The sequence below is a fragment of the Crocuta crocuta genome, unplaced genomic scaffold (assembly GCF_008692635.1).
Source record: "Crocuta crocuta isolate KB4526 unplaced genomic scaffold, BGI_CrCroc_1.0 scaffold75, whole genome shotgun sequence".
Lineage (NCBI taxonomy): Eukaryota > Metazoa > Chordata > Mammalia > Carnivora > Hyaenidae > Crocuta > Crocuta crocuta.
In genome coordinates, this window is record NW_027530350.1 from 936,814 (window position 1) to 951,285 (window position 14,472).

General features: G+C 39.9%; 1 protein-coding gene across 1 annotated transcript in view; it reads left to right on the top strand.

Moving 5' to 3' along the window:
- Nucleotides 1-14,472, top strand: part of VWA8 (von Willebrand factor A domain containing 8) — a 357,898-nt gene that overhangs the window by 315,999 nt on the left and 27,427 nt on the right. The window contains exon 41 of the mRNA XM_077765686.1: nucleotides 1,834-1,942. Within this exon, the coding sequence (XP_077621812.1) occupies nucleotides 1,834-1,942 (109 nt within the window). The remainder of the gene's footprint in view (nucleotides 1-1,833; nucleotides 1,943-14,472) is intronic.

A 14,472-nucleotide genomic window follows, 5' to 3' on the forward strand; every position in this document is an offset into this window, starting at 1 on the left:
GGGGAGAGGGGAAGGGGGGGGATGGGCATGGAGGAGGGCACGTGTGGGGATGAGCACTGGGTGTTATGTGGAAACCAACTTGACAATAAACTATTTAAGAATAAACAAACAAACAAATAAAATCAGAAGGATACCAAAGGGATCAAGTAAGACCTCATTGGATGTGCCTTCAGGAGGGATCTTGAAACCTGAGTTGGTGTTAGCTGAACCTTCCAGGTGGTAGGGCAGGAACTATGGATCTGCCCTTGGCAGTTAGGCCTACCGTGTGATTCTAGTAAACCTATAACACTCTGCCCCGTAATGGCAGGATTCTTCCCGGTGCTTGGCCTGACATGGAGGAAGAAAGACCATTCATTCTCATCCGGCATCTAGGGTTTCTGTTCCAGCCGGAGATGATAAATCTAGATTTTAGATAAGACTTTCAGCTGTGCATGCAAGATCTACACCTCGAGCACTGCACACACGTGTACACACACATGCATGCACGCACAGCAGTTTAGGAGACTGTGCCATCGCTAAGCTTCACAGACATGCATTCATTAGTGCCTGGCCTAGTATCAGCACCCTTTCCATTTATAGATACTTACAGAAACATGTGATCAAATTAGTGTATTATGGATGCAACACTGTAAAGCCCAAGAGAGCCTCACTCCAATGCATGAACCTTCTCCTTAAGATTAGTTTAAGATGCCTCATCCGTGAATGAAGCTTCTCCTTATGATTAGATTAAGATGATGTATTTTAAATAATCCCGAGTCTTTTTTTTTTTATTTCAGTCAGTCATTTCATTTGATTTTGAGCACCTATTATGTGCTAGGTACCATGCTAGACACTGTACATATAAAAATGAGGAAGACTCAGTCCTTCTCCTAAGGGACCCAATTTGGGAAGACAGGTAGCAGACAGGTATTGGATGGGTAATAAATGCTTTGAGAGAGGGAACCACAAAATGCTGTGAGACCACAGAAAACAGGCCTGGGATCAGTGCAGGCTTCCTAGAGGCAGTCCTTATTGAATTGAGTCCTGAAGAGTAAGTGAGAGTTAGAGACAAAGGGGTAGAGAAAGGGAGTTCCCAGTGAGGGAGAAGCCTGAGCTCTGGGTGTGCAGTGTGTTCGGGGATTTGCAAATGTGCTGCTGGCGCTGCAGTGGAAGCTGATGATGAAGAACAATAAAAAGAAGCACTGTGCTGGTGAGTTAGAACTTCAAAGCCACAATAATATGAAAACACAATTATCCTATTAGAAGTACACAGCAATTTTAGAAAACTCTTGTATTTATATGGCAACATATTAAATTACATTCCTTGGGCCTGAACTGTTATCTTGGCCAACCAAATAGATGTCCTGGGTCTCTAAAAGCAACCCACGGAGCTCTTCTAGGAACCTGCCACATGAACTGACCAGCTGCCAACATCGTGACATGTCTTTAGGATATGGCAGTGGTTTGCTGTAGAGCTGACTCACTACCTCATGAGCGTCAATTGTGCACATTCCTTTCTAAGTCAGTGCTCGGTGATCTTACTGTTAGTAGCTTGGAGTTGATCATGGTTGCAGTATTTATGCCACAGAAATCAGCAAATATTATAAATCAGGGATTTTTGTTGGTTTGGTTTGGTTTGTTCTGGAAGTCTACTTGTTAAGTCTTTACCAGCCTACCACTGGCATTTTCTTCCTCAGAATCTCCTAACTGGAAACATTGCTTCGTGCATTTTCTCCTTCAAGGCAGCATCAGATCCCAGGGACCTTGCTATAGTTCTAGGGGCAGATGAATGGATGTAAAAGACCACATACATATGATTTCAGCCACTGTCTTTTTCACCCTCTCTGATTTCAGGCTAAAGGAGATCCAAATGAGTGAGTATGATGCCGCAACCTATGAAAGGTTCTCAGGTGCTGTTCGACGGCAGGTACACTCCCTCCGCATCATCCTGGATAATTTACAGGTAATCTCCAATAATGGACTAAGAAAATACTCTGGGCCCAAAGGTGGCCCCATCCCAAAACTGTTGGAGAAAAGTTATCCAAGCCCTAATCAACCAGTCAGAGAAACAAGTAAACCATGCCAAAATGTTTGTGTAAAATTATAGACCATCCCCTGGCCTTCTTAGGTCAGTTCTCCGAGGGAAATATTTGACCTCTCCTATCCTGTCCAAGAAGCAATAATTTGACCAGCAATCCTGGAAGACCCTAGACTCCCTGATTCCTCTCATATATAAGATCTATCAGTGTCCCACCTCTACTAGAAATCCACAGATAGAATTTTTTTCCTACAAATCATTTCACTGTCATTGACTATAGACAGGAGCATTTTAGATCATCCAGGGTGTGTATTCGCTATGTCTCCTGGCTTCTCCTCCAATGCTCCCCCTGCCCCTGCATTGCCTGCCTTTTTTTTTTCTTTCACTTTTAGACTGTGGTTGCCTCAGAACCCATTAATATTTGCTGTTGCCCCTTAAAATACTGATTAAGAAACTTCTTTATTTCCTAGGCAAAGACTTGTTATTTGGGGAATTTGCTTTAAAAAAAATTCATATGCAAATAGTGTGAACAAATTTCACACATTGAAAGATTAGATTTTTTCCAGTAAAGACACTCATCACCCTGGGCATTGAGGGCAACTTCTGGGTGGACTCTGATCTCCTTGGCAAGGCAAAAGGTGAATAAGAGCCAAAATGAGTGGTTCACAGGAGATGAGGGTGATGAGAGATATTGCTCATATTAAAACTGAAGAATGAGTGGTTTAGTCAGTCATTCATTTCTTAAGTTCTTGATGCACACCAGACATTAGGGATAGAAAAATAAAATGCAGCCCCTGCCCTCAAAGAAGGAACTCAAAGAAGATAAATAGGCAAACGATTTCTTACATTCTGTGGGAAAGTATGTGCACGATGCTGTGGAATGAACAAAGAAGGGCTTCGTGGAGAATATAATGCTTGAGTTCACACTTGAGAGAGGCTAAGGATTTTCCAGATGGTTGAGGAGTCAGGGCATTCCTTAGACACGTGATATACAAGTATAAGTTTTTCAGTTTGACTCTGAAGCACATGTACGTGGTGGGGGACGTGGCAAAGAAGAAAGCTATCAAAATCGTGAAGACCAGATCATGATCTGGCCCTGGCTTCTGTGAGAATGTGAAGACAACATTGGGTTTTACTCTGTGTACAAATAGACCATTAGATTGATAACTCATTGCACTGGAGAGGAATATGAGAATATATTTTTTAAAAATTTGTTTTAATGTTTATTTTTGAGAGAGACAGATGGAGTGCATGTGGGGGAGGGGCCGAAAGAGGGGGAGACACAGAATCTGAAACAGACTCCAGGCTCTGAGCTATCAGCACAGAGCCTGACGTGGGGCCCGAAACCCACTAACTGAGATCATGACCTTAGCTGAAGTCAGATGCTTAACTAGCTGAGCCACCCAGGTGCTCCTGAGAATACATTTTTAATTGAAATAATGAGAATCCTTGGTATTAGTTCATGTCTTGACTATTCTTCATTGAGCACCAAGCTATAGTTACTTTTACAGACATTACCACATTCAATCCTCACATCACCCCTTTAAAATAAATGAAATATGTTCACCAGATAAGCCAAAGGAAGAAAAGCAGACCCACTACTGTGACTTCTTCGAATAGGACACCAGTTATACCTGAGTTAGAATTAGGGTTACCGTTAAGGAATGACCCTTCTGCTAAAGTCCACAGCAATGAGACCAGCATCAGAAACTGCCCAGTTTTTCTTTCTTCCCTGAAAGAGAGTTGTGAAAGAAAATTGTGAAGGGCTCAAAGAAAAACAACAAATAAGATGAAATGGATGGAAAACAAGAAATTGGCACCTATTAAAAAAAATCATAAAGGGATTAGGGTTAATAACTTTCTAGATATCTTGAAATAGAGCAACTAATTATTTCAGGGATATTTTCTCTTCTTCCTTGGAAATCTGAAAAAGAGAAAATAGGCTTAAATAATAGCAAGAAAGAGCTTTAAGATATAAGAAAGGGAATAAAAATGATGTAATCCATGGATGAATACCTAAAATGGTTGTAGAACTACCATCCCTACAAATCTTCACAAATAATACAAGCATTTTAATAATAGCAAGCATTTACTGAGCAATTACCATGTGCCAGAGAGTCTGCTAGTTGCCTTGCATTATCAACATCATTATCAAGATATCTTCCGTCACCACCACCATCGTCATCAACATCATCATCATTGTCATCATCACCTAGTGACTAATAGTGCCAGCCCTGGAGCCAGACAGCCTGGGTTCTGAAAAATGGAATGACAGATGCTAGGGCAGTTATGCAGATTAATTCAGATGAGACATGTAAACCATTTGAAACCCTAGCACATAGCATTCTCTACAGAAGAATCTGTTTCATCGTTATTTCTGTTGTATTTGCTAATACTCATCAGACTGGACTGCAAGCGAGACACCCAGTCAAATTCTTTATGTTCATTATGCTATTTAATTCTTATGATAACCAGTAGGGATTATGTTCTTCATTTCTTCTGAAATGTAGGTATTTTGTTCCCTCTGTATACTGAGGAAACTGAAGACTAGAAAGATGATGTAACTTGTTCTGGGTCATGACTAGAGAACCAGATATCTGAGCCCAAAGTTCAGGTCCCTATTACCTGTGAGGCCTCTGTTATCTGCTGCCAACTCTACAATTCTATAAGAAGTATCATTCTCACATATGCTCGTGACACATTCTGCATCATTATCCTGATGCTGATGTAGCATTTTCAAGTGTTTCCCTTATTGCATATAGATATTTTTTTAATCCACAGGATTGTTATTCTCAGGTGGACCTTCTAGCCCTCAGTTTAGAGAGATGTGCTAGTTGAAAGCACAGCCACTGGCCAAGGACAGAGACGGCCTCCTGTGGAATATGAATCTTTAGACTGTTACCAAAACAAGATGGCTTTGTTTGGTCCCCTTTTTGCCATCTTCTGCCAGTCCTGTGTGGCTCTGATTGACTAATAGCTCCCAGCTGTGTTGAGGTTGCTGTGTAATCCCAGTAAGTATGGGTGTTTCCTTGGTGAACAGCAGAAAGTCTGGCCAGGAACTAGCAAATCATCATTTGAAGCTGTACTTTCCAAAGTACAGCTTCAAGCCCACGCATTGATTCCCGGTCGCTAGCTGAGATTTGAGGAAAAGGAATGTTGCTGCCACTCCTGGTGATGTCTGCTTCAATGAGTGTGTCTTTGCAGCAGCACGTATCCTTCTCAGTGAAGATGGCCATCACCAGTGACCTCTCTTTGCTTCTTGGCTGGATCCTGTGTGGAATATCATAGACTCTGGGTTTTATTGGACCTTTTATGAATCAATAGCAAGAATTTTCTTATTAGAATACAGTCTATAATAACTTTAATTATACTTGGTTCAGAATCTGAATCTCTGATTCCATCATTCCCTAACAAAAGAAAATATCCATTCCACAAAAAGCCACCGATTTTAATCATATCTTCTCCCCAGTGTTTTGCTGATCTACAATCAGTTTCATTCTCAGGCTAAATGAAATTAGCCTTTCTCTGGCTGCTTTGGCTAGCATGATATCTCCATGAACCAACAATTATGTTCCTTTTTTTCCCTTGAGTAGTTCAAAATGAACACTGACATGTGACATGCACTGTGCTTGGCGCTGAGGCCACAAAGATTCATGGGATACTGTCCCTGTACTCAAGAAGGCTATGGTTTTGAGGAATGGGAAAGATGGGTACCTGAACAGATCATTTCAGTTGAGTATGGTAAGTATCTAGGTAGACAGATACAGAGAATACAGTGGAAGCCCAGAGGAAAGGGATTCTAGGATGGATTTTTCAGGAAAGGATACATGAGCTGGCTTTTGAAGGATACATGAGTATTAGCCAGTTAAAGGAAAGTGAAAAAATGCCCCAGCAGAGGACATTGCATAGACAAAGGCATGACATTGTACAGTCTCGTGTGTGAGCTGAGGACCGGTCTCAAGTATGAGCAAGATTCCATTCAGCATAAAACGTACACAAGGACTTGGGGCTAAGAGGCAGGTAGGTGCCAGGCAAGGAATTTAGACTTTATTCTGAGCACCCACTTTGCTCATATCTAAAGAATGGAAGGCATTTCCTCATTCCTTTTATTTAGTTTATAATAACTGTATTTCGTCCAGTAGACATTTATTAGATATCTGTTTTTCCTAAGGGTCTTTGCCTTCAGTCACTGACCTAGGAAAGAATATATATGTGTAGTTTTAATACAGGATACAATATAGTAAATGCCACAGCAGTGTTTTTATTTTTATTTTTTTTAAAGTTTATTTATTTCTAGGAGACAGAGAGAGAGACAGCGTGAGCAGGGAAGGGTCAGAAGAGAGGGAGTCACAGACTAAAACAGGCTCCAGGCTCCGAGCTGGCAGTCAGCACAGAGCCCGACGCGGGGCTCAAACCCACGAACTGTGAGATCATGACCTAAGCGAAAGTCGGACGCTTAACCAACTAAGCCACCCAGGCACCCCCACAGCAGTGTTTTTAAATAAAGTGCTGTGTTATGTAGACAAATGTGTGTGTAATTTCTAGGCTGCAGTTAGGAAAAACTCACAGAGGAAGTGCCATTTGAGCTGGGCCAGGGAGGATGAGCATGGTTTCAACTGGTAACTCTTCTAAGGATTGGAATGGAAGGATAGCCTTGACCAGAGCTTCTCAAACCTTCTGTGGAGAGAGGCCAAGTGTTTTTCATCAGAAATGGACTAAGGCTTTTATAAAATAAAACAGAAATGAATTACTGGGGAAAAAAAGATGTAAAATTAACATACAAGATACAAACCCATTTTATTTAATACTAGATTCAGCAAGCATAAAAGTACTTTGTCAAATTGCCATACAAGTTTTTAAATGCTTACTGTTCATTTGTATTACTTATTTTATCATGGACTAGTAACAAGTGTATGCTCACCGAAGGCAGTTTGCATAGCTCTGGTCTAGACAGAAGGAATCTATGAGCAGAGGAAGAAGCCTTCAATACAAGGCTGTTTGAAGAATGACAAACTTTCTAGGGACTAAAGCTCAGAGTTTGGGGTGGGGTTGGGGGTAGAGGGAGAGAAAATAAGGGGGAAGGTAAACCCCCAAGGGCATTGAGCACCATGCTAACTCTATTCTATAAGCCATGAGGGGTGTGAACATCACTGAGAAAGGGAATGGTATAGTTAGTTATATCTTATTTAGGAGGCTTCATAACCATGAAGAGAGAAGGTGTCAGAGAAGAGAGAGGTGGGAGAACCTGGAAATCAAATCATTAAAATTATGTCAGTTATCCAGGTGAAAAGTGATAAGAACCCAAACCAGGTTATGGAAGTGAAGAATAGAAGGGATGGGACAGTTTGGAGGCTGGGCAAGAAGGGAGATAAGAAGACAGAGACTGACTGAATGTGAGGTAAGGGGAACAGTGAGGTTTTCAAGCCCTAGAGGACAGAAATAAGGAAGCCAGGAAGAGGAGAGGCTTGTGGAGAAAGCAAATGTTTGCTTTGGATGTTATAATGTTTCTCTCACTACTGGACTCCTCCATAAAAATGTCAAGCATGAGATTTGAAGATGTGAATCCAGAGTTCAGGAGCAAGGTGAGGACCAGATAGGAATGCATATCCATATGCATATCTATATCTGCATTCTTATCATCATCTGTATAGAGCAACAGCCCAGCCAAGAGATAAGGTGTGTTGACTAAGGCTGAGACTACAGAGCAAAGAGAGAGGAAAGGTGGAAGCAGCCATGTCAAGGAATGTCTGCATTTCAGGGAGAACAGTAAAATGCCAGTTACTCTTCCTAGCACCTGAATGGCTCAGCTCTCAGCACATGGCATCCATGGCCATGAGAGGACAACTTCAACCAAGTGCAGCAGAGAAATACAGTCCTAACTTCCAGGCTGCTTGAGCACAGGCATCTAACTTGGTCTTCACCGGATAACCATGAAAATGTTAAAATAACAAAAAGCTGTAAACAGTGAAAAACCATATGACAGTAGAAATTAGGAAAGAGTGCTAGTGACATGCAAGAAGCTTTGAAGAATATTTGCTAAATGGAGTGTGAAGAGACCCTGGGAATGGTAGCACTAGCAACAATTCAAAAACCTCCCTAAGAAATAGCATTACTAGCAAGGAAGTACATGAAACCCAACAGAATCAAATTGACGTCTCTTACTTGGTGAGGTGGGGCATAGATGCGAGAGCCCTAAAGCTGGTGAGAAGCAGATCACTTGACTTCCGTTTTGTCACTGCCAAGCAGCAGCTGTTGAAAGTAGCAACACTGGGGGCAGTGGGGCCGGGGAGATCTAGATTTTATGCAGTGGCTACGACAAACAGAAAACTGGAAGGGAAACAGCACCGGGAAAGGGGCCAGCCCAGCCTTAACTTATACTTGGCTTGAAGATGAGATCAAACAAATGCCAAGTGGCCCCATTGCGATGGCTTTTCCAAACAAAGTAAGAAATGATGTGGAGATGAAGTTCTCATGCTGTGACTGTCCACAGTTCCAACTCCTTCCCTACTGAGTTCCTGAGCTAAGTAGTAAATAGATTTAGTTCAACTACGAACACCAGTTTAAAATCTTCAAGGAGAACTCTAATAATAACAAAATGGTGAATAAATACAAGCAAGGAGAGTCTATCCAGTCTGTTCCTAAACAGTTTTGTGCGGCCATCTCATCATTCAAGAACAGGAGCACCCAAAAACGAAATAACATGGAATCTATGAAATGATTCTGCAGTAAGGTAGAGTAATAAGCATCCAAGAAGATGTAAAGGGAGAAGATGTCACTGGGCTAGAGTATTTTCTTCAGAAAACACCAGATTGTTAGAAAACATCTGCTTTATGTTCTCATAATTCAAAGAAACTTGAGGTATGTGAAATGAGACATGGATTTAAAAGGGTCTGGCTAAGAAACAAGCAGAAATAATAAGGGAATTGAATGCAATAAGGAAAGATTATTTAAAAAACTAAAAGTGCAATGCCAAAATTGAAATCTGCATTAAAAGTAGAAGTGACAGACTCAATCCAGTCCTAAGTCTAAGTACTAACGCGAGTGGAAACTTGAATTGTTATTCCAGACTGTAGAGGAAATAAAGAGATAAAACCAAAAGAAAGCTGATCAACAAAAACAGATCACAGAGCTAACCCACAGAGCCGTGATCCATCGCCATACGCAGAACCTTGGCACAGGAGAGTTGTGCAGTACATACAATGCTGTATGAGCCAATGATATTTCCAAAGAGGACCAGAAGGAACAAATAAGCAATATCAAAGTAACAACAACAAAACTGTACTGGGCTGAAGACAGACCTAAGTCTATGGATGAAAAAACTTCACTGAGTACCAGGCAAAAGTAATGAAAAAAGATGTGCCTTTTTACAGCTTCATGGAACGTTAACATTTCAGAAACAAAGAAAATATCCTAAAAGAATACCGGCAGACAACAAACAAGCTATTATTAGAGAAAAATTAATCTTACCTTAGTTTTCTTTGAAACATTGAATGCCAGAAGATAGTGACAGAACGTTTGCAAGATCTCAGGGACAAGGGATTTGTGACCTGAAAATTCTGTACTCATCCAAAGTACAAAGAGATAGAAAGACATTTTCAAATATCAAGACACTTAAGATATATGTCACTTAAGTACTCTTTTTGAAAATAATTTTGAATTAAATACATATACACACATGTGTACACACATACATATGTAAGCACATATGTGTAAATATTCCAGCCAATTAAGAAGAGAAACAAAATTCTTTAAGAACAGGAAATTCATGGTATAAAAGGACTAGCAGTGAACCTCAGATTCAGTTAAACACAGAATCAGGTCTAAATAATTGTGGAAACTATGTTTTAAAGAAAACTCAAATAGCAAGAATAGTGCTTTGAAAAAGATATACAAGTAATACATTAATACAATTAATATATCATTAAAATGAATTTAATGATAATAATAGTAGGCAGGGCCTAAATTCTCATGGTCTCAAAACAGAAACAAAAATCAAGAAGTTGATATAGAGGATGGATAGAAGGAAGCAAGAAGTGTGATCTCATGCATACTACATGCGACAGAGACAAATACAATTTCATTCCTGAAAATAATGAAAGAGAAGTTCAGTCGGGCTTTTAAAAAATTTAATCATGCTGGAATTTTTTTTTTTTTTAATGCTGTTCCTGCAAATTACAATGTGTTTTTCTAAAGATTCTTCTGATTCCTGTGTGGAGAGGGGACCAGGGGGACCAGGGGAGAGGCAAGGAGACAGGGAGGCCAGGCAGGAGGGGATGGCAGCGGTCCAGGGGAGAGAGAACCCTGTTTGCACTGGGGATAGGCCCGGCCATGGAAAGAGATGGTGGGAACACTGGAAGCCTCAGGATTGGCCAGCCCACTAGGCGTGAGCTGTGAGAGAAAAAAAGAGGAGGCAAAGATGCCTGTAGTCCTGTGGCCTGAACGGCCCAAAGAATGGGGCTACCCTCTGCCTTTCCCTGAGGTGAGGACTTGGGGAGAGCAGGGACCTGGATCTCAGGGCTCAGTTTTGAACTGTTAAGTTTACATCGCCTGCTGTGCATGCACACTGATATGTGTAGTTCCCAGTTGTTTTATTCATAAGAACAAGTTACAAAATGATGGTAAGTGGTGACTCAAAGTCATAGCTTAGTTCCACATCGGCATCTAGGAAAACAGACTCTTCTAATGAAGGGCGTCCTTGTTAAGTACATGAATCACTAGTTAGCCTTGCCGTGAGATGTCCCTTCAAGAACCGGGGAGACTCCTTTAAAAAGGAAGGTCTGTATCTTCTCTTCTCTGGGCAACGCTGTTTCCACCACTTACGGCAGCTGGCAAACTAACAGGTATTTAGGAAAATATTTTTTGCTATGTCAAAATATTGAGAACCACAAAGAAAATTTTTTATTGTTTCCACTGATTTATAAGTTGTTATTTTATAAATATTGTATAAAAGTTTACCTTAATCCAGCATCTTAATTTTTTATATGGTGCAGATTAATAACATAAAAAGTCTATGTTGGTCGAACATGGCAAAATGTTAAAAATAATGGCAGCTAATAATGTTTAATAAAGGAATCATTGCTCCCAGGCAGATATCCTCAAACACCCATTTATTCGTTGACACAGTAACTGTTTATTGGTGAATACCTCCGTGCTTTATTCTATAGACTGTAAGTGCTTTCTATAAAAATTGCTACTTAAATCTTTATAATCTCTTCATTAAATAAATTTTGAGGGAATAAGAGAAAACTGGCTTACTTGTAGAGTTTATAGGTAAAGGAAGTCTTGATTAACCGTAACCAGATAAGTGAACACTTAAGGTTAATCAGAATACTTTCAGTGCTGAAATCACAAGATCAAGTGTCGCAAACCACAAAATAACTGGTTTTTGTCAAGTCTGTTCCTTCTAATGTCCTCACTGCTATAGATGAGTGTGTATGTGCTTTCCGGTTAACCAGTTTTTTCCCCGAAAATGAATTAACCAGAATACGTCATCCTCTGAGCATTTCAATTAGTCTTAAGCATTCCTTACATGAACATAATAAAGCTATGTCTTTTTTCTAGAAAGTCTGTAATGTAGATTTTTACTAGTGAAACCTAGCTTTGTGTATAATAAATTCTCATTAGTATGAACTTATTGTGTAATACAAAACAGATGGACATATTTATAAGAATACTTCATGTGATAGGAATATACAATAAAGATCATGTTTGGTCCTTTGTTATAAATGAAAGTATATATTTAAATACAGTAGGAACTTACTTACTTATTAAGGTCATATCTCACTGAGATACAATACACAGTCCATAATAATAAATATTTCTGTTCCATCCCACAGTAAGTTTTTAAAGTGCTCCCCCACTCACCCCTTGCTTCCAAGAGTATCCAATCTGACAGGCCTCTTCCTGTTTTGAATTTCCAGATATTGGTGGGCTGGCCAGATGACAGATAATAAATTATCTGCCCATATTTATCTGTAAGTTCTAGACTTGAAAACAAATGAATAGTGCTACTATTATAAAAATGTCTTTGTGCCCAGTAGTTCTGGATCAAAAGGCTAGTACATATTTTCACTTCTCAAAAACAAAAAACTACTGGTTCATGTCCCTAAAAATACCAATGACAAGCAGAACCAAAATTCATTTTTCCACAGATAAAAATAAAAAGGAAGGGAATATGCTATACACCCACTAGAATGGCTAAAAATATTTTCTAAAAAGCCATCAATATCAAGTGTTGGTGAAGATATAAGCAAATGAGACTTGCTTTGACACTGCTAATGGGAATGTAAATTGGGGGTGGGGGGGAGCACTTTGGAAGACTGTTTAGTGGTGTGTACCAAAGCTGAACATATCCAGGATTCTCACCCAACAGAAATACACACACATCTGCTCCAAAGACATGTTCAGGAACACTCCCGGCGCCATTTTTTGTAATCGCCCCAAACTGGAAACAGCGCCATTGTAGAGTGGATAAATTACGACCAAATCATAGGATTGACTATCATTAGAGCAGTGAGAGAGAATAAATGGCTGCTACACAGCCACATAGGTAACCTCACAGGAGTCGTGCTGAGCCAGAGACGCAAGACACAAAAGAACACATTCTGTATGGTTCCATTATTATGAAATCCAAAGCCAGACAAACCTTAATTCGTGCTGATAGAAGTCAGAATAGGAAGTCACCTTTGGCAGGGGGAGAATAAATTCCAGAAGGAGCCCTGGGAGACTGTGGACATACAGGTGGTTATATGGGGTGTTCACTTTTATTTTTTAAAATGTATTTTATATATTTTGAGAGAGAGAGATAGAAAATGAGAAAGCATGTGCAACCAGGGTAGGGCAGAGAGAGAAAGAGGTAGAGAGAGAATCCAAAGCAGGCTCCATATGCTGTTAGTGCCAAACTTGATGCAGGGCTCCAACTCACAAACCATGAGATCATGGCCTGAGCCAAAATCAAGAGTCAGACACTTAACCAACTGAGCCACCCAGGCACCTGTGTTCACTTTTCAAGTTCATTGAGCTTTGCATTTAAGATTCATGCACTTTACTAAAAATATGTTATACTTGAATATTAAAAGCTGACCCCCAGGGGTACCTGGGTGGTTCAGTCGGTTAAGCGACTGACTCATGATTTCAGCTCAGGTCATGATCTCGAGCTTTGTGAGTTTGAGCCCTGCATTGGGTTCCCTGCTGACAGTGCAGAGCTTGCTTGGGATTCTCTTTCTTTCTCCCTCTCTCTACCCCTTATCTCTTCCTCCCTTCCTCCCTCTCTCCCTCCCTCCCTTCCTCTCTCTCTCTCTCTCTCTCTCAAAATAAATAAACTTTTAAAAAAATAAATAAAAACTGACCCCAAAAAACAAGAAAGGGATAGTATATTAATTGGAAAAAGCCTATTCCTTCCCTCACTCTTACCCCAAATTTTACTAAGTTTTTGCCTTCCATTGGCACATGTAATGGAAATAGTCTTCAAGCTAGGGAGTGCCTTATGGGATGATAATAATATACAGGAAAACAAGCAACATTGGCATAAGAAAATTAAGACCTAAAATCCCTAGGTTCTTACATGATGGTGAAACCAGACACAACAGACAAACATAATATTCTAAGAGGAAAGTAAGCATTTTATAACTGTGTAGCCTCCCTACCAAGGGCAGTAATAGGTCCCCTAAAAAGGAAAAAGGACCCCCTTTTATCATTTTTACTAATTATTAGCAGAAGAAGAATTCTGCAGTGATGTTGGACCAGTTCTTTAACAAAACCTACTGAATCAAAAATTGCGTTTTGTCAAGATCCCTAAGTTATTTGTATGCACATTAAAGCTTGAGAAGCCTTGCTTTACATAACCTGCAAGCTGGTCTCAAAGATACTATTTCATAAAAATATAAAGAGGTTGTTTTAATCCTTTTGAGAAAAAAACTTTTTTGCTTATTTCAGATTATAAAAGTCATGAGTTTATTATATGAAAATTAGGCAGTATAGAAATTAAAAGGAGTGTCTGGGTGACTCAGTAGGTTGAGTATCTGACTTCAACTCAGGTCATGATCTCCCAGTCCATGAGTTCAAGTCCTGTGTCAGGCTCTATGCTGACAGCTCGGAGTCTGAAGCCTACTTCAGATTCTGTGTGTCTCTCTCTCTGCCCCTCCCCTGCTTGCACACTGTCTCTCTCAAAAATAAATATACATTTTTAAAAAATAAGTTAAAGGAAGAAAACAGTTATCACCCGTAATTCGCAACCTCAAAATAATCATGACTATTAATATTTTTGTTTTCTCCCACATATTTTTCTTTGCATATAATGTACATGCATACACAATTGAGTTAGTACTGTTTAGAAATGCTATTCTATCATACGTTTATCACTTACCATTTTATAGTGGTAACTTTCTGCCAGTAAATTTTTATTGAACATGAACTATGTATCAAGTAAGCACTGTTCTAGATGCTGCAGTTACATG